General features: G+C 37.6%; 1 protein-coding gene across 1 annotated transcript; it reads right to left on the bottom strand.

Moving 5' to 3' along the window:
- Positions 1-11407: 11407 nt before the first annotated feature.
- Positions 11408-12998, bottom strand: LOC110103164 (AAA-ATPase ASD, mitochondrial-like). The gene has a single exon (XM_020831765.2). The coding sequence runs from the start codon at positions 12996-12998 to the stop codon at positions 11571-11573; it is 1428 nt and encodes a 475-aa protein (XP_020687424.2). The 3' UTR covers positions 11408-11570.
- Positions 12999-21848: the final 8850 nt, after the last annotated feature.

Here is a 21848-nt window from a genome sequence, read left to right as displayed (position 1 = left end):
TTATCTATTGTTTTTCAATTATGAATTAAAATGAATTTAATAATTAGTACTATATAAATATCTAAGATCGTTTAATTTTTAATAGTGAATATATATTATTAAATAAAATCAAGTTCTTTTTAATATATCGTATTATAGAAAATAAATAACGTGATTTTTTATTTATATTTACTTAAAAAATAAATATGCTGTACGTATCGCCTAAATTCTAATGATAAAGAAAACAAGATAATATTTATTAAATATATATTTTATAATCATAACAATAACTTAAGATAGATATAATATGATTATGAAATAAAAAAATTATGAAATATATTTTAAATTTGATATGGTAGTAAATTGTGAATATTTTTTAAAACATAATAACTCATAAAAAAATTTATTATAAATTATTTATTAAAAAATAAAAATTTATTTCTTAATATTTTAACAAAAATCAAAATTAAAAATTCTGAATTACCTCCTCTCGCAACACAACTTGAGAAAAAAAGTTTTGCTTTTTTTATTTTCTCTCTTACCATTTTATTTCTCATATTCCTACATATATTTTATCTCTCCTCTCTGCTTTCGTCTGTTTCTACAACTTTTTATAATATTCTTTCTAGAAAACACAAATTTATTTGTCGAAGAAAATAAAAAAATTGTCTTCTGGTTTGCTTTGGAAACTGAAAAATATTTCATTCTGACTTTTTCGAAGAAATAAAACAATTATTAAACAGCCATAAATTTCAGTTTTACGATATTGGGCTTTTTTAAATCTCTTGCTTATTAATTACATTATTTATTCCTATAATTGCCTTTATCTTTCGGTTCAGATAAGGGTTAGCTGGATGAACTATCGGTCTTAGGTCCTTCGCGAGCGTCGGCAAGTCAATTCGCTTCAAACATCAATTAATAAATTTTTAAAGAAAAATTATTTACAAAAAAATATTTAAAACAAAGTTCGCTTGTCTTGTTCATCAAAGTGATAATTTTGAAGAAAAATAAAAAAACTATAATAAACAGCACTGCTTTTGGAATCTTGGACGATACTGTTAAATCTGATTCTACTCGGCCTACTGCCAAACTTCAAGAGCCTATAAATACAGCATCTATAGCGCGCTAACCTTACCGACAGAAAGAGAGGAGAGAGGAGAGCAAGGAATGCGGAAATGGAGGAAAGTGGGCGGGATGGGTGTCTGCACATGGCAAGCGCGAATGTTCCTCTGGGAATGTTCCGGCAGTACTTCGCGGCAGGATCGGAGAAGAAGCGCGATATCGCGATGATTCTTGATTGCATCAGCCGTGGGAAAGAGTTTATTTCCCAGTATTCGGCAAGCCATGGAAAAGGGGGATCCTCCTTTACGCCCGCTCCGGGAACCGGCAAGTCGATCGATGATTGCGCCGCCATGGCTACTCTGGCTCGATACGATTGTCTACGATCTTGAGCTCACCGCAGTGAAGAACAACTCTGCTTTACGAAAGCTGTTGCTGGAAGATCAGCGGGGAGGCGAAATTATTGTCCATCGAGGGACATCGACTTGCTCCCTCGAATCTTTTCCGGCAAGAGGAAGTAAAGAGAGAGATAAATCGGCAGAGGAGGAGAAGAAGATAGGAGCCGAGGAGAATACAGAAAGTAATGGTCACACTCTCAAGGGCTCTCATTTCATCGAGGCTTATGGTCGGCGTGCGGTGGGGAGATGGCGGGTTGGTATTTCACGAAACCAAAGTTTTTCGGAGACTGGATCCGGCGTTGATAAGGAGCGGGGATAATGTTGATCGGCACAGTTGAGAAGCTTTCTTAAACCTGTGATTTCCGAAGGGTTAAGGTTCTGGCAAGAAACTAGTTAGGGAATCAATGAGCATTACTCTGTTCGAGAACATACAGAGCAGCTGTTGGAGAAGGAATATAGGACGCCGGCGGATTGAGCGCTGAGGATCTGATGCCGAAAGGAAAGTAACGGAAGTTTCGCCGGTAAGTGTGGAGATCTGTCTGACGAACGTTGATTAAGCTTTAATTGGAGTCCAAGTTGAATTCGGGCACAAAGGGGAAGAGCGAGATAGTTGAGGGGCCACGGGTGGCTAAAGTGGTGGAGGAGAAAGGGAATCCGCCCCACCAGTCCACCTAGCCGGTTGAGGGGAAATTATTACTTCCACGATTCATTCGGGGAGACACGCCGCGTTGGATGACGTGGCGCGTTAATTTTCTTATTTTTCATCTATGTATGCTCTGTATTTTAGGATACGATGGTATAAAAAAATATATCTGTGCTTAATGGCGACAGTTGTTTCCTTTATAATACAAAAAGGTCTTTGTTCTGAAAGAACATCTCAAAACCCAGTAATTTAATAGTCAATTATATTATTATAATTTATGATACAATAAAACGAAGTCGTGAGTAATTTATGAAAAATTTATTAAATATTTAGGAGTAATATATACCTCCCCTATAATAATCGTTGAGTTATGTTGATTATTTGGTTATAAATATTAAAAAAGCCTAAACTTCTACAGTTCAGTTCAAAGATTTTGTTAACTTATGAATGGTAATTACCATGTGTTTTGTATTCAAAGACACAAGTGTGGTTGACCAAGTATGTTTCCTTATTTCAGGTTTGAGTTACTAATCAAGATTCAGACTTAGCTCATATCTTTTTGCTTTAGTGAGTGGAATGTTCGTCACTAGACATTTGCAAGAGGAAAGATACGGGTGTTATGCTTTTTGCTGGATGAGAGTCTTTTGGTTGATAAAACTGAGAGAAGAGAGTCTGAAAGTAAAATTGAATTATGGGGTCAACATTAGAGACTAAAGGTTTTCACTTGAGTAGATCTAAAACGAAAATATATGGGTATAATTTAGTTAAGTAGAGGAGAAGCCCCCCTGAAGACGTGAGGGGATTTGTACAACCTTAAATTGGGTGGTCAAGGCGTTAATAAGAGAATCGTTTAGATATTCTTGGATCTAAGATGTTCAGTGAAGGGAGTGGTGATATAGATGGGGATATTAATTCTAGACCAAATGGTTACAAGTGTGTGGAGTGTTGAGAGTGTGATAATGGGGAGATGCATCGGTGTCTTTGGTGGTTGTGTGAATGAGAAGAGTATGTCGCGTGTGCTCCTGGGGCAAAGCTTAAGGGAAAATTTCTTAATAGATGATAGTGAGGGTGTGGGGGCATGCAGCATGCTGTTTATGGTGCTTGGAATGCGTGCGCATTAAGAGGAGATAGGCATAAACTAAGTTAAGTTGTGGCAGTATAGATGAGGGATTGCTTAGGGTTGGATGAGTGGGCTTTCTACCCTTAGAGAGTAGGATACGAAATGGAACATATACCGTGAAAAGTTGGAGTAAGCTCTAGTAGGAAGATGAAGATGTAGAGAGAGTCGCCTTGAGATGTTTGGTCACAGTAATAATGGGTCGCCTTCCCTAGCTGACCGGTAGGAGAGTAGAGGTATTAAAGATTTGAAACTTAATGTTAAGAAAGGTAGAGGCAGGACCTAAAAAGAACTTGGTTAGAAAAATATTTGAATGACCTTTCTTTTTTGTTGGAGATTTAAACGGAGGAATTGGTGCCTTTTTGAATAGGGACACGCGATGGAGAGGAAAAGCGATTCATGTGAGGCCGTGACCCAGCATAGTGGGTATAAAGGCTTGATGATGTGGTTGGTTTCGGTTGTGTTCTGTGAGGTTGGTTGAATGTGATAGGAATGTGTTGTGCATTAAATACGGTGATAATTCATTCATAAGGAGGTTATTGCTTGACCGAGGGTGCTTAACGGGAATCGTCGCGATGCATGAGAATCAAGTTGGGAAACTTCAATGTAATGAATTCCGGCGATCCATCCAAACTCTGAATTTACAGCAGTAGATTTTGATATTCAAGACTGAACGTCTCAAATATGGAACCCAATGGACAGGCCAGAAATCAAGCTTCAATTCCGATTCCAATGGTGAATTCCCCCCGTCAAATTTTTGAAGGTGGACCTTGAAGAAGGCGTGCCCAAAGCTTAATTTTGGAGAGGTTCAAGGGTAGCCACTAATTTGGGTTACTGAAACAGAGTTTCCTAAACTATGTACGTTCTTGTTAGTTGAATCGAGCGGGCGTCTCGACGAGACGAATCCGTAACAAGTCACAAGATTGCCGGATTCCGACATCATTAAGGCGCTACTAAAATGTCTGTGAACGTACATCTGTTGATCAAGTGGGATTCAAAGTATGGTGAAGTGCGTGCATCGCCAACCACTTCCCATGTTAAGCATTTAACTTCTTCACGTAGTTACGGGTCATGTCCACTGCGCAGAAATCTATTAATAGATCTCTCTTTCTCTTGGGGGGGGGGGGGGGGGGGGGGGGGGGGGGCGGTTGGCGGGGTGGGGGGGGGGGGGTGGGGGTGGGTGGGGCGGGTTCGGCTGGGTGGGTGAGTGGGGGGCGGGGGGGGGGGGGGGGGGGGGAGGAAGAAGAGAAGAAAAAGAATTAAGAAGCTCTGCTTCCTCGATGCCACTCGCTCGACCTGGCACTGAGGCCCGAGAGTCCTCCACAGGACTATCCGTGCCTGACGCGTGCTGGGCTCTCCGTTAGACATGCCTGACGTTTTAGGCTGGGACCATTGGTACCCCCACTTGAGGTCCTCAGCCCAGGGAAAGCATCGTAGTCAGAGGGGAGTCTCATATTTATATAAATTTTTTTTCCTTAAAATAAGATAAATTTAAAATAGTAATAATATATTATGAATAAAAAATTATAAAAAAGATGTATTTTTAAATTCATTATGATAAATTAATTTGTGAACTTTTTTGACAGATAACTACTCATAAAAAAATTTCATTTTAAATTATTTATTAAAAAATATGAAAAAAATATTTGCTTTTAAGATTTTAATAACAATAAATACATAAATTCTATTGTACCTCCACTCCAACACAACATGAAAATAAATAGTTTTTAATTTTTTATTTATTTAAGTCAAAAGTCCGAACTCTTTTGCTTGGGACTCCAATATCAATTGGTATAACTACTTATGTTCCAAAGCATAGGTTGTACAGAGTTTCTCATGTAGGAGTTCTTGCGGTGGTTCGATAAGCCCAAAGGATATTTGGGAGTTATTCAGCCCATTGCCCCCCAGCCTTCCCTAGGTGTGTCTTCAGCCCTTTCAAAATTATCCAATTTGTAACTTTCATTTGCCTATTTGCCCTAGGATGGGCAACAACTGTGTGTAGTAGCTGAATATGAAAAATCCTTACTAAAAGATATAAAGATCTTTCCAGTAATTTGTGTCTTGTTGTCTATGATGACCCTTATAGGAATGCTAAAGTGATAGAGTATATTTTTCCATAAGAATTGCTTAGCATTAGATTCAGTAATCTTCGTTAGAGGTTCTGCCTCTACCCATTTGGTAAAGTAATCTACATCTAAAATGATAATTTTTTTATGTCTATTGGCTATAGGGAAGGGTCATATTATATAAATTTACCTTTAAGCAAAAGATAAGGGCTCTTAAGTGATTCAAGCTCTAAAGCAGGTGTATGAGCGAGATTAAAATGTAATTGGTAGTTTTCACACTTTTTGAGTTAACTCAAGTGCATCCTATTTCATTATAGGCCAATTAAATCTGAACCTTATGATCTTATAAGCTAGTGTTTTTCCTCTCAGATATTCTCCACATACTCCTAAATGAACTTCTCGAAGTGTGTAATCGACTTCTGAAATTGGGAGACCTTTGGGGTATGGTCCAGTGAATGCTCATTTATACAACTCACCACCAATAATAGTGAAATTTGATTCTTGTCTTCGAAGTCATGTTGCAGCCATTGAGTCTTTAGGAAGCAATCCATTATGTAAAAAGAACAATATGAGATCGATCTAAGAAGCCTCTCTTAATTCATCGATTGATTGTATGATTCACAAACCTTGGATACTTTAAAAAAAGATCTACTCGATACACTTCCTCTTATAGAATTCTCCCGTCGTTGATGTAGAAAGGTTAGAAGGTGCACTAGCTCGTGCATTTTGCTCTCGAAGAATATGAATGATCTGATGCTCCTTTATACGGGCTAAGATCAACTTTACGATGTTGCATTATTGGGCCAGTTGCATATTGTAGATGTCAAACTCCCCCTCTATCCGAGAGGCGACCAATTGCGAATCAGTGTGAACTACCAAGTTCTGCACCTCACAATCAATTATTAGCATCAGCATGACAATAAGGGCCTCATACTATGTTGTGTTATACATTATAGGGATTTTAAGTCAGAGCCCATACTCAAGAGTAACTTATTATGGAGAGATCAACAGAATTCTTGCTCCATTGCCAGAACTTTTATAAGCTTCATCAACATATAAAGACTAGTACGGGGGAGAAGGAGAAACACTTGGTGGCTTGTTATATACGTGAATAATGCATTCAACTATAAAATCTATAAGTGCCTGAGATTTGATATCAGGTATAGGTAGGTAGCGGATGTCAAACTCAATAATCTCAGTAGACCACTTGATGAGTGCAAGATGCTTTTGACTTTTGTAGGATACTTTTTAGCGATAAATTTATGTAGACTTAAATTAAATGGGCATGTAAATAAAGGCATAGTTTTCTAGCAAAGTAAACTAATGTCAAAGATATTTTATCAACTAGTAGATAACATCCCTTTATTTAAGATAAGATCTTACTAACTTAATAGATGGGGCATTATACAATATTTTCTTCTTGTAACAAGATCGAACTGATAGCTTGGGCATAAACAGTCATATATAAAGATATTTTTTCTCCTAATATTGGTTTAGAAAGTAGTTACAAAGGTGCCAAATACTTTCATAGTTGTTCGAAGGCCTCTTGGCATTCATCGATCTATTAGAATCTTGAGCTACGAGCACCTTTGAGTGTCTTGAAGAAATGATGATATTTGTCTCCTAAACGGGCCAGAAAATGAGACAGTGTTATAATCATTCCATTTAATTTATGGAATTTTTTTATATTCTTTGGGGGCACCATGTCCCTTATTTCCTTGATTTTTTCAGGATTGACTTCACTTCCTCGATGGGTTACCATAAACCGTATGAACTTTCTAGATGCAACTCCAAAAGCACACTTGGCAGGGTTGAGTCGCATGTTATAGCATCATAGTGGGTTGAAGCATTGTTCTAAGTTATATATATATTGAGATATTTTTAAGACTTTTCACCAATATATCATCAATATATACTTCCATAGAGCACCAAATAAGGTTTTTGAAAGCCTTATTCATAAGGCGTTGATATGTGGCTCCAGCATTTTTGAGTTCGAATAACATCACCAAATAGCTATATAACCCTTTATTTGTTCAAAAAGTCATTGCATCCTCATCAATAGTACGTATCCGTCTTTATTTGATTGTAGCGAGAGTAGGCATCCAAAAAGCTCAGCATCTGATGTCCGAAGGTCGATATATCGACCAACTGGTTAATATGAGGAAGCAAAAAGCTATTTTTTGGGCAGGCTTTATTGAGATATGTGTAATCTACATATTCTCCAAACTCCACTTGCCTTTCATACCATTATGATATTTAACAACCAAGTGGGTAGTACACTTCCCTTATAAATCCATCTTTCAAAAGCTTATCAACTTCTTGCTCAATTACTTGTTGACGATCTGATGCAAAATTTTATTTCTTCTAGATTATTGGCTTGCATGTCAGGTTAAATTTTAGGGAGTGTATGATTACTTAGGGTCAATTTCGGGTATATATACCAAACTTCATGCAAAAATATCCTGATTCCTATAAAGAAATATATTTTTTTTTCTTCTCTTCATATGAGAGAAGAGATCTGATCTGTATAGTACTTAAAGGGTGTTATTCTGATATGGATATAGAAGTGAGATCTTCTACGGGAGAAGCCATATGGGGGATATCCTCATTCTGGATATCAAAATCTTCAATGCTCTAGGTAATTGATGGCCACGATTGAGACTGCCTAAGATTACAGGTTTGTGCTACTTATTGATATCCACATATAATATTGACTCTCGCTAGGGTAAGAAATTTCATTTTAAGGTAGGAGATGGAGACGATGATTCCAAAAATTGACTAGAATGATTTTCGAAAAAGAGCATTATAAGTCGATTCTTACTTTACTATAATGAATTTGATAGAGTGTTTAGTATGTCGAGAAAATTCTCCAGTTACAATTGGAAGACTGATTGTCCCTTCTAATCGTACAGGTCGATTTTCAAACCCATACAGTGGACCTGCATCAAGCTGAATATTATCTCTAGTAAGACCCATATTTTAAAAAGTAGAGTAGAACAAGACATCCACGGAGCTTTCAGTATAATCAAGAATACTTTTGACGTTATAATACGGGTCACCAATCCCCGCATTAATCACAATCGAATCTTGATGAGGGATTTTTACTCCCTCCAAATCAGAATTGTCACAAGTAATATATTGATTAAAATGAGACTTCTTTGGTGTTGAATTTTCATCTACAACTAATATGTAATATCAAAATCTGCTCCAGGATCGTACAGGACGATCTGGGATCGTCCTGGGACGATCAGTTGAGAATTTGCTCCAGAATTTGCCCAGATTTGTTCTAGGTGTTTTCCTGTAGGCATCATCCAGGCCGATCGAGGACATCGGCCATGTAGAAAATATCGGCCGGAAAATAGTTCTGGGAACCGTCCAGGACGATCCAATTTGGTCTGATCGTCCTGGGACGATCTGGCGATCGGCCTGGCCGATCTGAGTTTTATAAAGCTGAAATCAGTCGTTTGAAGATAACCTTGACTGATAATCCATTCAATTTCATCCTTGAGCTACTTACATGCTTCGGTAGTGTGACCACGACTACGATGAAAATGACAGTATTGATCCTGATTTTTTGTATTCGGCTTCAAAGGATATATTAAGCCACTACACATTCTACTGATCTCAGATGATCATCAATACATTTACCCAAGATATATATAGTGGTGTATACTCGTATCGAGGCTCCCGTCATGGCATTAGAGGCCTATGAAGAAGATTATTCTTCCCTTATTTTTTTCATTGTGAGAATGAATTATTCATGTCAGGTGCACTTTTGCGCTTTTCATTTGTTTACTTAAATTGTTTGTTGTGGGCATTTATGACTTTATCTACAGAGATTAGTACATCCATATGATGGATCAGGTTGGCATATGAATGAAATGTGGCTCATATGACTGTTGAATAAAAGGGGTCAGGACGAAGACCTCCGAGTAAGACTCCTTTCCACAATTTAACATCTACTCGTAAAAATTTTCAAGCCTGAGTGGTAAATTATTAAAAATACTCTTTCAGCTATTCTCTTTCATTTTGGTGGATACTGAAGAGGTGAGAAGAATCCTTAGTAACTTTGATTGATAATAAATTATTCGATAAACACTTTACCTAATTTGATGAATATTGAGATAGTTTTGACTGGAAGTGAATAGAATCACATTCAAGTTTATCCTTTGAGGATAGTAAGAAATTTATGGTAGAAAAGCATGTTTGAGGCTCGCTGGATATGCATAATGATTCTATAATGATCGATTTGATATTCTTCCATCTTTCAAATACGTTCTTCTAGGGAAGGTCCTGAAGTTCCTTCTCTAATAGCATTTTTTCTCCTAGGATAAAAAGAGACTGATACTTCACTTCCATGATTCATAGAATAATTCCTGGATTGGTGGGTGTTGGATTGGGAGGCTCCTAAGATGTGATTGCTACGTCTATTGGCCATTAAAGAAATACTTCCCCAAACAATGCCAAATTATTGCGGGTTAGAATATACGAGGCAATAAAGTTAGAAAATTTTCATCTTAGTGTTGTGCGAATATCCAACACAGAAATAGATGGAAAATTTAACAACAAAATTTTTATGTGAAACCCCTGAAAAAGGAAAAAATCACGGGGCCACGACCAGTCGAAAGGATTCCACTAGTGTTTGCTTTGATTACAAGTGGCAGACTCATCCCTAAAATTGAGGACGGTTATATTATAATAATCAACTCCCAAATTGAAATTTAGTTGCAAATGGAGACCAAAAATCCAGCGACGTTTGGTGGCCGGCAGAAATCCAGCTTCAATTGACGGTCAGGAAGAACTCCGGCACCAGTCAACGGCCGGGCAGAACTTCTGCATCAGTTGGCGATCGGGCAGAACTTCAGCATCAGTCGGCTGCTAGGTGGAAATCTGGCGGTGCTTGAGGGGTAGTCTTGTGGCAAGAAATCTCTCTTCCTTCCCTTCCTTTTCTTCCTTCTCTTCTTCTTTCATTGCTTACTTTCTCTTCTCTTTTTGCTTGGGTCCCCTTTCATGAGAAATGAGAGGTCTATTTATAGTTTTATGAGTGGCATGACTAGCAAATAGGTGGTAGATCAAAGGTAAATTATGAGTGGTTTGAAATGGACGACCGATGTTGAATCCCTTGATCATGGGTCGTCTATTGGGCATTTGAATGTCTTTATGATATCAGAATTTAGTGATCTTAGGATCGTTGGATTCGTCTCGTCGAGCTGCTCGATTCGATTTTAAGTACGTTACATTTGGAAATTGCTTGATAATCCGAATTATGAATTGAACCTTCCAAATGCACATTAAGGTCATCAATCTGGACACATTTGGGCTCGAATTGAGTCGAATTTGGCGTCGTTGGGTTTATATTTTCGAGATATTCAATTTGAATATAAATTTACTAAAATCGAAGTTCAAATAGTCTCTAATTTAAATTTAAAATTTTAACTTTAATTTTACCTCCAGAATCGTGACCAATATACTTGTTTGCTGATATATCAATAAGGAATACTAATTTTACACCAATATTTCTTTAAATGCAGAAATATCGTTATAAATTTTCATAAAAAATAAGACAATGTTACTAGAACTTATACTGAAATTTAATTTAAAATTGCTTGCCAAAATTTCATAATTAAAGTTGTATCAACACGAGATTTTCCAACAAAATGCTTGCTAAATTGTCTACACCTTGTCAAGGGATGACGTAGTATAACTTTTATTTTATTTGTAATTTTTTTTTTTTTTGGGAAATTTTATTTGTAATTTCATAAATAATTATTCTTTTTACATTTTTAACAGTAAGCAAAAAATAATAATTTTTGTCAAATATTGCATGCCATAAATCAAGTTGGTTTATTTCAAAATTCCGTAATGTTTTTGATATTTTCCCAATAATGAGGGTTTTTATGTAACTAGAATTTCACCAACCCTTTTTCACTTTAATAGTAAATTAATGTAGAAGTTTAGGCTTTTTAATATTTAGAACAAATTAATCACATAATTAACGATTTATTTACGGAGGTATATATTAAAAATATACTAAATTCTTTCATAAAATTTAATCAGGAGTTGTTTTTATGTATAATAATTATAATTAATCTAATGACTATTGAATTATTGGGTTCTGATGTTCTTTCAGAAAAAGACCTTTTTGTATTATAAAGGAAAAACTGTGCCGCCATTAACCACAAAATTTTTTTTATTACAATATTATCCTAAAATACAGAGATAAACGATGAAAAATAAGAGAAATTAACACGCCACGTCATCCAACGTTGCGTGTCCGAATTGAACTCCGGAAGTAATAATTTTCCCGGCTAGGTGGATGGTGCGGCGGATTCTTTCTCCTCCACCACTTTAGCCACCGTGGCCTCCAACATCTCCTCTTCCCCTTTCGCTGAATTCAACTTAGACTCCATTAAAGCTTGAATCAAGTTCGTAAGACAGACCTCCACACTTCCGGCGACTTCCGTTACCTTCTTTGGCATCAGATTCTCAGCCACATCAGCCGGCGTTATATTCCTTTCCTCCAATAGCCTCTGTATCTTCTCGAACAGAGTATGCTCATTGATCCCTAAATAGTTCCTTGCCAGAACCTTAAACCCTTCGAAATCACAGTAAGAAAGCTCAATGTGCCGATCCATTCTCCCCCTCCTTATCAGCGCCGGATCCAGCTTCTCCACAAAATTGGTCGTGAAAACAACCAGCCTCTCCCCACCGCACGCCGACCATAAGCCGTCGATGAAATTGAGAAGCCCTGAGAGTGTGACCTTACTTTCTGTATTCTCCTCGCTTCCTATCTTCTTCTCCTCCTCTTCCGACTTCTCTTTCTCCTTCTTCCTCTTGCCGGAAAGATCGAGAGAGCAATCGATGTCCTCGAGGACAATAATCGCCTTCCCGCTGATCTCGAGCAACAGCTTTCGTAAAGAAGAGTTGTTCTTCACTGCGGTGAGCTCAAGATCGTAGACATCGTAATCGAGCAGATTAGCCATGGCGGCGATCATCGTCGACTTGCCGGTCCCGGGCGGGCCGTAAAGGAGATACCCCCTTTTCCATGGCTTGCCGACACGGGAATAAAACTCTTTTCCACGGCTGAATGCAATCAGATCATCGACGATATCGCGCTTCTTCTCCGGATCCATGGCGATGGTTTCGAAAGTCGCAGGGTGCTCAAAATTGACATGACTCCACCCCAGCTTTCGAAAATCATAGCTATCATAACTGGTATTGTTCGTATAAAGCCGTCGCACGCGGTTTTTGAGGCCGATGGCTTTGCCTTCATCGAGCACGTGGCGGAGATAAGATTCGGCGACGAGGTCGCGGTGTCGGCGGTGGAAAGAAAGGCGGTAGAAGCGGCGGTCGGGGGAAGAGGGGTAGAAGGAAATAGCATGGGATTTCGAAGGAGCGATCTGAGAGGACCAATACAGTTTGGCGCCGGAGAAAGAGTCAATGACCTCCTCGTGGTCGTCCATGGCAAGGATGAGGGTGGAGCCGGAGCCGGAGCCGGAGCCGGAGCGGTCGGAATCCGCCTTCAGACGTCGAGCGTGCTTGGAGCAAGAGGAAGCGGAGAGGTAAGATTCGACGGCGGCGTAGGCCTCGCTACGCTTGAGGCGCTGGCCAGTGTACTCGAAGAAGGTGATCTCGATGTAAGGATAGAAGATGGAGACGAGCTTCATGGCGTGGACACCCAAGCGGTCACCGAGAATGCTGGAGAAGTACTGCCGGAACATTGCCCACAGGAACATTCGCGCCTCGCAGAGCAGAAGCCCCATCCGCCCACTTTTCCTCCATCATTCCTTTTGCTTTTCTTCTCTCTTAGCTCTGGTAAGGGTCTAGCGCCGCCTAAAAACACGTATATCTGGGGCACTTTTGAGATAGGAACAGTCTACCGTTTCAAATTCCGATTGCAGGTGTTATTCACGTTTTATCTAGTTTTATTTTCAAAAAATTATCTCATTTTATAGTATAATTCTTGAGGACAAGCTATACCGTTATATTTATATTATGCTAAATATTTTCTTTAAAGAATTTAAAAATTTCCAATGCCGAAACTTGACTTGCCGACGACCGTGAACCGATGTATCCAAGCAGGGTTGTAAGCACACTTTGCTGGACGAAGAAAGGCAATCTAATGAATAAATTTATAAATGTTATATGTAGACATTTTAAAAAGACCAATATCGTAACGACGTGGGTTTTAGCTTTTTAATCCATTTATTTTTATTTTCTTCGAAAAATACGAAAATATTTGAGTTTTGTAAAAGTAATCCAAAACTTTTTTCATTTTCTATAATAAAATATAATTTGATATAAAAATTGACCAGTATAATATTCAGAAAGTATGTATAAATTTAAAATGCTTAAATATAATTTAATGATGCAAATTAGAGTTTAACAATTGTCTTGATTAAAGGGGTACTGAAAATTAATATAAATAAATAATACAAATAATTTTTTTTCTATTTAATTTTTAATGCAATTTATATTATTTTTATGTCAATATTTATTTATTTATTTATTTTATAATATATTATTTTTATAAAAAATATATTTATAATTAAACAATTAAAAGTATTCTAACATGCTTAACTAAATACATCATCACTAAAAGTTTTGAATAATTAAATAATGGAAGTAGGGGTATCAATTTTAGGTCACGGGTCAGATTCGGGTTGAACCCGAAACTGATCCGGCACTATTCTGGTCAACCCGAACCCGACCCGCTTCGGGTTCGGGTCAACCCGACCCGACTCGATTGAGCTTCAGCAGCGGCATAAAACGGACGACTTCGGCAGCCGGCGTTTGACGTCGGCTTCGTCATCGCACGGCAACGGGCTGTTTCAGCAACTCGGCTATGTTAAAACGGGGGCAGTCTGGCAGCCGGGGCAACCAGGCAGCCGGGCACGTGACAGCTGATCACACGACAGCGGGGGGCAGGCGGGCATGCTACGAGGGTAGTTTCCACAGCTCGATGCACGCGGGCAGCCGGGGAAATCAGGCAGGCGGGGCAGGCAACGCGAGTAGACGGGTTTTCCGGGTCATTTCAGGTCATTTTTGGGTTTCTGGGTCAACCCGAACCTGACCCGGTTTTTACAAAAGAGTCAATTTTTTGGACCCGAACCCGACCCGCTTCGGGTTTGGGTCAACCCAAACCCAAAATTTTCATTGCAGGTTCGGGTCAAGTTTTCGGGTCTAGTCAAATATTGACACCCCTATATGGAAGGGTTCAAAGTATAAATTAGATGGATAAATGATAAACAAATATAGCATGCTTACAATCAAATCGACCAACTCGATGAAACAAATCCAACGAGCCCAAGAACTTTTAATTCCAATATCATTAAGACAATTAAATGTTAAATGAATGCTCTATAATCAAGGGAGTTAATATGAGTCGTCTGATGGAGCACTTCTAATTTGCCCTTGATTACTCCATAATTGTGGAGCATACCACTCTAAAAAATCTATAAATATAACCCACTTCTCACATAAAAGAGGAGCTTGGACCTTTTGGCTCGAAATTAAATAGAGCTTTGAGGCTTCAAGGTGGAGCTATAAACGAACCGAGCGTTTGACAAGTTACTAGTGACTCGGCTCAATAAGAGTTCAGTTATGTTCTTTTGATAAGCTAAATGAATGAGGTTGAACACCTTTAATAAATAATTGAAAGCTAAATGAACGAGCTTGAAGTGCTTGTCATTCGGTTTATTTATTTTCACGAACAAAATCGTTCAAAGCTTGTGAATAAGATCATTAAGAAGCTCGATTAAGGCTCGTGTTCATCTCAAATTGTCTTGAAATAAATAAATAATTTAAAAATAATTATTTTTAAATTAACTTAACTAATTTAATAATTTAATTCTCTCCTAATTTAATTAACGTTTATATTTAATTCATATTTATTTAATTCACATTTTTTATATATTTATTGACATAAATACTTCCATGTTTATTTAATTCAACATGGATAGCCTTCACCTTTTTTGATGTCCCGCCCGACTCTCTCTCCTCCACGTCATCACTAACAAAAAAGTGTCTGAAGTTTAGCCCCACACCGCTTTTGGGTGTTTTGGATGAGAAATTATTAGGTACGGAGTGCGGACGGGAGAACCGTCTGCACACTAGTATAAAACAGTGTTCGGTACCGTTCGGTACCACTCGGTACCGCTGGGTACCGCTCGGTACTCTGTGACTGTGCAGACGGTTCTCACCCCGTCTGCACTCCGCACCTAATAATTTTTCGTTTTTTGGATTTGTTCTGTGTAAGTAAAAAAATGTATAGAACAGTTAATGTTCAGTAGGGTTTATGGGTTGACGGTTTTTAGGATTAAGTATATTTATTTTGTTAAACTAGCCTCGCTAAGGGCATCTCCAACCGAACGCTAAACGAATGTATGGAGTCATTTCGTCACTCCAACCGAACGCGAAAATTTCCACCATTTAATCGCATGTGAACAGTGCGACGCCAATATTGGCGTCGCACTGTTCACTCACGCCATTTTTTGCTCTCAACCGGAAAAACGCCCGAAAGGGAGAGCAATCGTTACCTTCTCAAAAACACCTAAAATGGCGTTCGATTGGAGCATCACCGCGCCATTTTGGAGTTTTGCGTTACTTTGCCGTGAAAAATGAAGTTTTCGGTTGGAGATGTCTTAAGAGGCTCGACAAACCTAAAATGAATCAAGCTTGAACATGTGTTTTTTAAATTAGTTTGAGATCGAATAGAGATTGTTGATCTAGTATTTCATGCATTTGCCCTTGATTGAGCCTCGTCGGGCCCGATTCGACTCGAATCAGTGTCGATTTTGATTCAATTTCATCGAATTAGTTCGAATGGATCAAATTGGACCCAAATTGAGCCGAACCGAGTTTTCAAAAATTTGATCAATCTTATAATCAAATACACCAAAGAGAATAATATATCATATCAAGATATAAACATAGTTGATATAGCATAATATATATATATATCTTGATCTGGCATGAATCTCAAGGGAAAATCAAGGTGGAAATTTCGAAAATTATATTGGAGATCATCTGAACTCCGATTTTAGCAAACTTATAGTTGAACTGAACGTATCGGAAATATGGACCCAACAACACCAAATTCGACTCAATTCGAACCCAAATGAGTCCAAATCAAAGACCCAAAGCGCATTTCAAAGGTTCAATACATAATTTGGATTGTCAAACAGTTTCCAAACATAACATGCTTATAATTGTATCGAGCGGCTCGATGAGACTAATCCAACGAGCCCAAGATCTCCAAATTCTAGTATCATTAAAACATTCAAATGCCCAATAAACGTGTCATGATTAAGGGATTCAGCACCGTCAAATCCATTCAAACCCCTCCCAATTTACCCTTGATCTTCCTCCATTTAGTGGCCATGCCACTCTATCGCCCACCAACTACGATTCTTCCGACCTTCGTCGCCCGCCTACTATGATCCTTCCAACCAAATGAACATGTCAACCATGATTCTTCTTGTTTCCACCATGTAACACACTCTATATGATGTATATTTATTACATCAAGCAAAGACCTTCCCTCCAATGAAGGGCGTCATTTGTAATCAACTGCAAATACCAGTAGATTTATTCAAATTGGGCTATGCCCTGTGATTTTCCCATTTTCAGGGGTTTCCACGTAAAAATCTTGGTATTTCTTATAAATACTACACACCCTATTTTTATCTGTATGCATATAAAGCTAAGACATTAAATTTTATATTTCTCTACCGCCGTGAATATTCGAGGACGCAACAATAGTATTCTACAAGGGATTTAAAAGTATGAATGAGTTTTAGAAAAAAATGTAATTTTTAAAATCAAATACAACAATAAGAATATCATATCATTTGGGGAGACAATAATAACATTCTACAAAGATATTTAAAATAGAGATAAGTTTGAAAACTTAATCTACCTTGAAAGAGATTTTTCCCTTATTTTCTAGGAATAAAATAGGGTTTATTTTAATATTGAGTTCTCAATTCTCCATAAGTACAAGTCTCTTTGATTAATTATATCTTAAGAGAGATACTCTAGCTCATGAAGACTCTAGATTATTTTGAGTGCAAGATTAAAGACAAGGAAGAAAATAGAAAATCTTAAGGAGAAGGTTGCGCACATGAGTTTCGCCCCTTTTTCTCTAGTTCGAATCGAAGGGTTGTTCCCCTCTCTACTTCGTTTCGGCAAGGATTTGCATACATGCTCTCGATTCAGCCAAATGGGGGAATATCTGAAGCAAAAAAAAAAAAAGTGGAGCAGTCCATATGGAGCAGTGATCCGACTTATCAATAGTAGTATATACTTGTCAATTGTTCTTATCAGTCTCCACCATCTCCACTTTCCCTTTGGCTAATTTCAACTTGGATTCCATTAGAGCTTGAATCAAGCCCTTGAGACAAACCTCCACATTTACAGTGATATCTATAATCGTCTTCAACATTAGATTCTTAGCAATTTTTGTTAGAGAGAAATTATTCTAAATGAGTGGAAGAGGATAAAAGCAAGAGGAACTTCTATTATAAAATTTTCTCTCTTACATCCATATGACAAGACTCGATGCCTTTTTATACTAGTACAAGGACATTTCTAGAAATATATTCTAGAGATTTCTATAATAAATACTCAACAACCAACCACCAAAAGTTATTGCATTTTCTAGATTTGTCTTCCATACAATTTACTAGATACACAAAAAACTTAAACATTAATTTTGGTTTATATTTCCAACACTCCCCCTTAAACCAACATTTTTATCAACCACTCCAAGAAGTATCTTTAATTTTATGAGCTGTTCTGCAGCTAACGGTTTTGTGAAAATATATGCAATTTGATTTTCAGATTTCACATACTCCACTTGAACTTCTTTATCTTTGATCTGATCTCTTATGTAATGAAAACGAACATCAATATGTTTGCTTCTCTTGTGATAAACTGGATTTTTACGCTCTGATACCACTTTGTTAGAGAGAAATTATTCTAAATGAGTGGAAGAGGATAAAAACAAGATGAACTTCTATTATAAAATTTTCTTTCTTACATCCATATGACAAGACTCAATGCCCTTTTATACTAGTACAAGGACATTTCTATAATAAATACTCAACAACCAACCACCAAAAGTTATTGCATTTCTAGATTTTTCTTCCATACAATTTATAAATACACAAAAAACTTAAACAATAATTTTGGTTTATATTTCCAACAATTTTGACCAGCGTTATCGCACCAATAACCATGCTCCAACCACCTCGGTATTTCCTCAAATAAAGTATGATCCTTGATGCCCAAATGCTTCCTCAACAAGGCCTTAAACTTGTCAAAATCATAGTAAGGAAGCTCAATGCGCCAATCCATTTTTCACCTCCTTATCAACTCTAAATCTAACTTCTCCACAAAACTGGCTGTGAAAACTACCAACCTCTATATGCAACATGCTGACAACAAGTTGATGAAATTGAGAAGCCTTGAGAACGCAATCTTACTCCATCTATTCTCCTGTCACCCTATATTCTTCTCCTCCTCTTGTAGTTTCTCACTCACAAGGAAGAAAATAGAAGATCTTAAGGAGAAGGCTGCGCACAGAAGACCACCATGCTCCAACAACCTCGATATTTCCTCAAAAAAGTATGATCCTTAATGTACAAATGCTTCCTAAGCAAGGCCTTAAACCCGTCAAAATCATAGTAAGGAAGCTCAATGCGCCAATCCATTTTTCACCTCCTTATCAACTCTAAATCTAACTTCTCCACAAAACTGGCTGTGAAAACTACCAACCTCTATATGCAACATGCTGACAACAAGTTGATGAAATTGAGAAGCCTTGAGAACGCAATCTTACTCCATCTATTCTCCTGTCACCCTATATTCTTCTCCTCCTCTTGTAGTTTCTCACTCACCTTGGTAATCCTAGCTCCTAGGTATGAACTGGTATGGGCAAGTCCTTTGGAGGACTACACCGGGCGAGTCTACATGCTATGATGTTCGCAGAGGGATTGGTTGTTTGCCTAAATATCAGTGCCGACGATTGCCTTGTGGGGCAATATTTCTCTTAGGCAATCATCCTATTCTTTGCCTTCTAAGCAAACTTTGGGGAGTTCAAAAAAATAAGAACTTCAAATCTCCAATAGTTGTTTTTTTTTTCCTTTTTCTTTTCATCATTTGCAAATCAAAATTCAAGAAAATATATTGGTATTATTCTTCAAAGAATAAGAAGCTTATGGTGATACTAAGACTTCATTTGGGACAACTTTCGACTGCTATTTATTTATTATTTTTAAGAATTTTTTTTACTAAAAAATTACTTTAAAAAATAGTAAAAGATTTTTCATTTGCATATCTTGAGAACAAGCAATAATCTCCGAGTTTATATAAGTCGTCCTTTCTTTATGTATTAATAGTTACATTTTTTTTTGTGTGTGTAAAATAGTCATGTGAATGATTGGAAGCTTTAGGGTTTGTTTGGGAAAGCTTTTTATACTGTTTTTAAAGTAGTTTTCTAGTACAAGAACTGTTTCGTTTGAGGTAACTTTCTTACTATTTTACTTTTCAGATCTTAATCATAATTTTTATTTGGTCACTAATTTTTACTACTTTTAATAAATATTTATTCTGTGAAACTATTTTTCATAACTTTAAGAAAAAATGCTTTTTCCATAGCATCTTTATAGCTATATTTATAAAAAAAATGCAGCTGTTCCAAATGAATCCTAAGATTTATTTGAGATAGCTTTCTTACGGCTTTGTGAAACTACCGTAGGAAAAATAATTCTTTTTAAAGTTATTGCTGAAAGCAGCTTCCAGCATAAAAATTATTTAGAAGCAAAAATTATAATAACAATCTAAAAAACAAAGCAAAAAAAAAAAAGTTCCAGATGAAACCTAAAATTTAGTGATCCATAAAAATGAAGGCTTCTTGTGGGGCACATTTTTTATTGTTTTTTTCACTTTTTCAAATAATTCCATAAAAATGAAGGCTTCCAGCACCGAATGTTTTTTCACATTTTTTCAACTCACACGAGAGCTCGGACATAAGTCCGATGGACAGACCATCGAATGGCTGTTACGCCAGGCTGAGCCATCCATAATCGAAGCCCTCTGTGGCTTCCAGATCGCGCCGTTGAACTCAAACATGGATCGGTGCTGCGAAGTGACCAGCCGGAGAACTCACACTTGGATCGCACCGTTGAATTATGTCGACATTCGGTGCTGCGAAACACATTTACAAATAGTCTGTAGAGAGTACACTAGAGCAGGATTGGTGCTGCGAAGCGATCGCTCCGTTGAACGCATAGAGGTAACGATTGTGAAAATCCCATGCTTAAATTCTACTGGAAATGTTTATCCCACGCCATGTTCGCAAACTGCTCGATATAATGTCAATGAAGGGTTCGATCCTAGATTGATACGGCATTGTATTGTTAATGACATGGGCGTTGGAGAAGATAAGTGGGAACAGTTCTTGGCTGTTGTCAAATCCGAATATGATGGGGAGTTGAATGGTAAACGATCTATGGAATATTCAGGGATTAATCCTGATAGCTACAGTTGCAATCAACTGCTTGAGGATCTTTGCAAGGCTAAACAGATTGAAAAAGTTTGTAAGTTGTTTGCTAATATGATGGAGAAAGAAGAGTTAGAGCCCAATGAAATCACATTTGTTTCAATTTTCCGTGGGTGTAGCATTGCAGGTGTGGCTGATAGAGGGCTTGAGTATTTTGATTTGATGAAGAGTAAATATGGAATTGAGCCTTGGCCTGAGCATTATGGCTGCATGGTGGACTTGTATGGCAGATTTGGGAGACTTGAAGAGGCCACTCTACAGGAGGAAAATATCGAGAACAAAGTTTTCGATCCAGGAATCTGTCTTCTGCAACAATCTCTTTTTCATTAACGAGCCTCGAACGGAGTCGAGCTCTTTTTACGCAAGGGGAGTATGATGTAGGAACATCTTTAGTAAAATTAATCCTTAGGAATAGTCTATCCTTTATGATTCTAGAGTCTTCTATTATGGCTATATATTCAAGTTATTGTAAGGAATGAGGCATTGAATGATATATACACCTTTTGAAGCTTGAAAAGCTTTCTTCTTTTCTTCCCTGGATTGGAATTTTCAAATCCTTCTTGCAGGTATCGACTTCCGCCGATCCACTACATCAGTTGTGTTTCCCGAATCTCTTTTCGTTGAAGTTCTCTTATGGTGGAAAAAGCCTGTCTGAACTTCCACCGGACACCGAGTCTATGAAATCTTGACGAACTGTCCGAGAAAGAAGAAAATGGAATTCAAGAATGGCCGCAAAAGCTAATTACGGGAATTTAAACCGAAACTGCTAAGAAGCACTCTTATACAAACTCAGCAATATATGTCGACATGAACCGCCTGTTATTTGCAATCGCCATCTATCGCGCTTTAGGGTTCGAATTGCCACTTCTCTCCGTCTCGGATTCGGGCGAGCGGTGACTTTGGTAACTAATGGATATATGCCTGGTCTGGAATTTCATCTTATTTTTCCTCCATTATCTAGTTATTTAGCTTCCTCAATTCAGGCGTAACCAGTCTTGATTCGCTGTTTCCGAGATGATTT

This window comes from Dendrobium catenatum, unplaced genomic scaffold, assembly GCF_001605985.2.
Source record: "Dendrobium catenatum unplaced genomic scaffold, ASM160598v2 fragScaff_scaffold_1573, whole genome shotgun sequence".
Lineage (NCBI taxonomy): Eukaryota > Viridiplantae > Streptophyta > Magnoliopsida > Asparagales > Orchidaceae > Dendrobium > Dendrobium catenatum.
Note: the sequence above shows the minus strand (reverse complement) of the source record. Positions and strands in the feature narration are given on the sequence as shown.

Excerpts from the sequence above, each read along its gene's own strand:
- LOC110103164 (XM_020831765.2), bottom strand. The coding sequence starts at position 12,998 with ATGTTCCTGTGGGCAATGTTCCGGCAGTACTTCTCCAGCATTCTCGGT.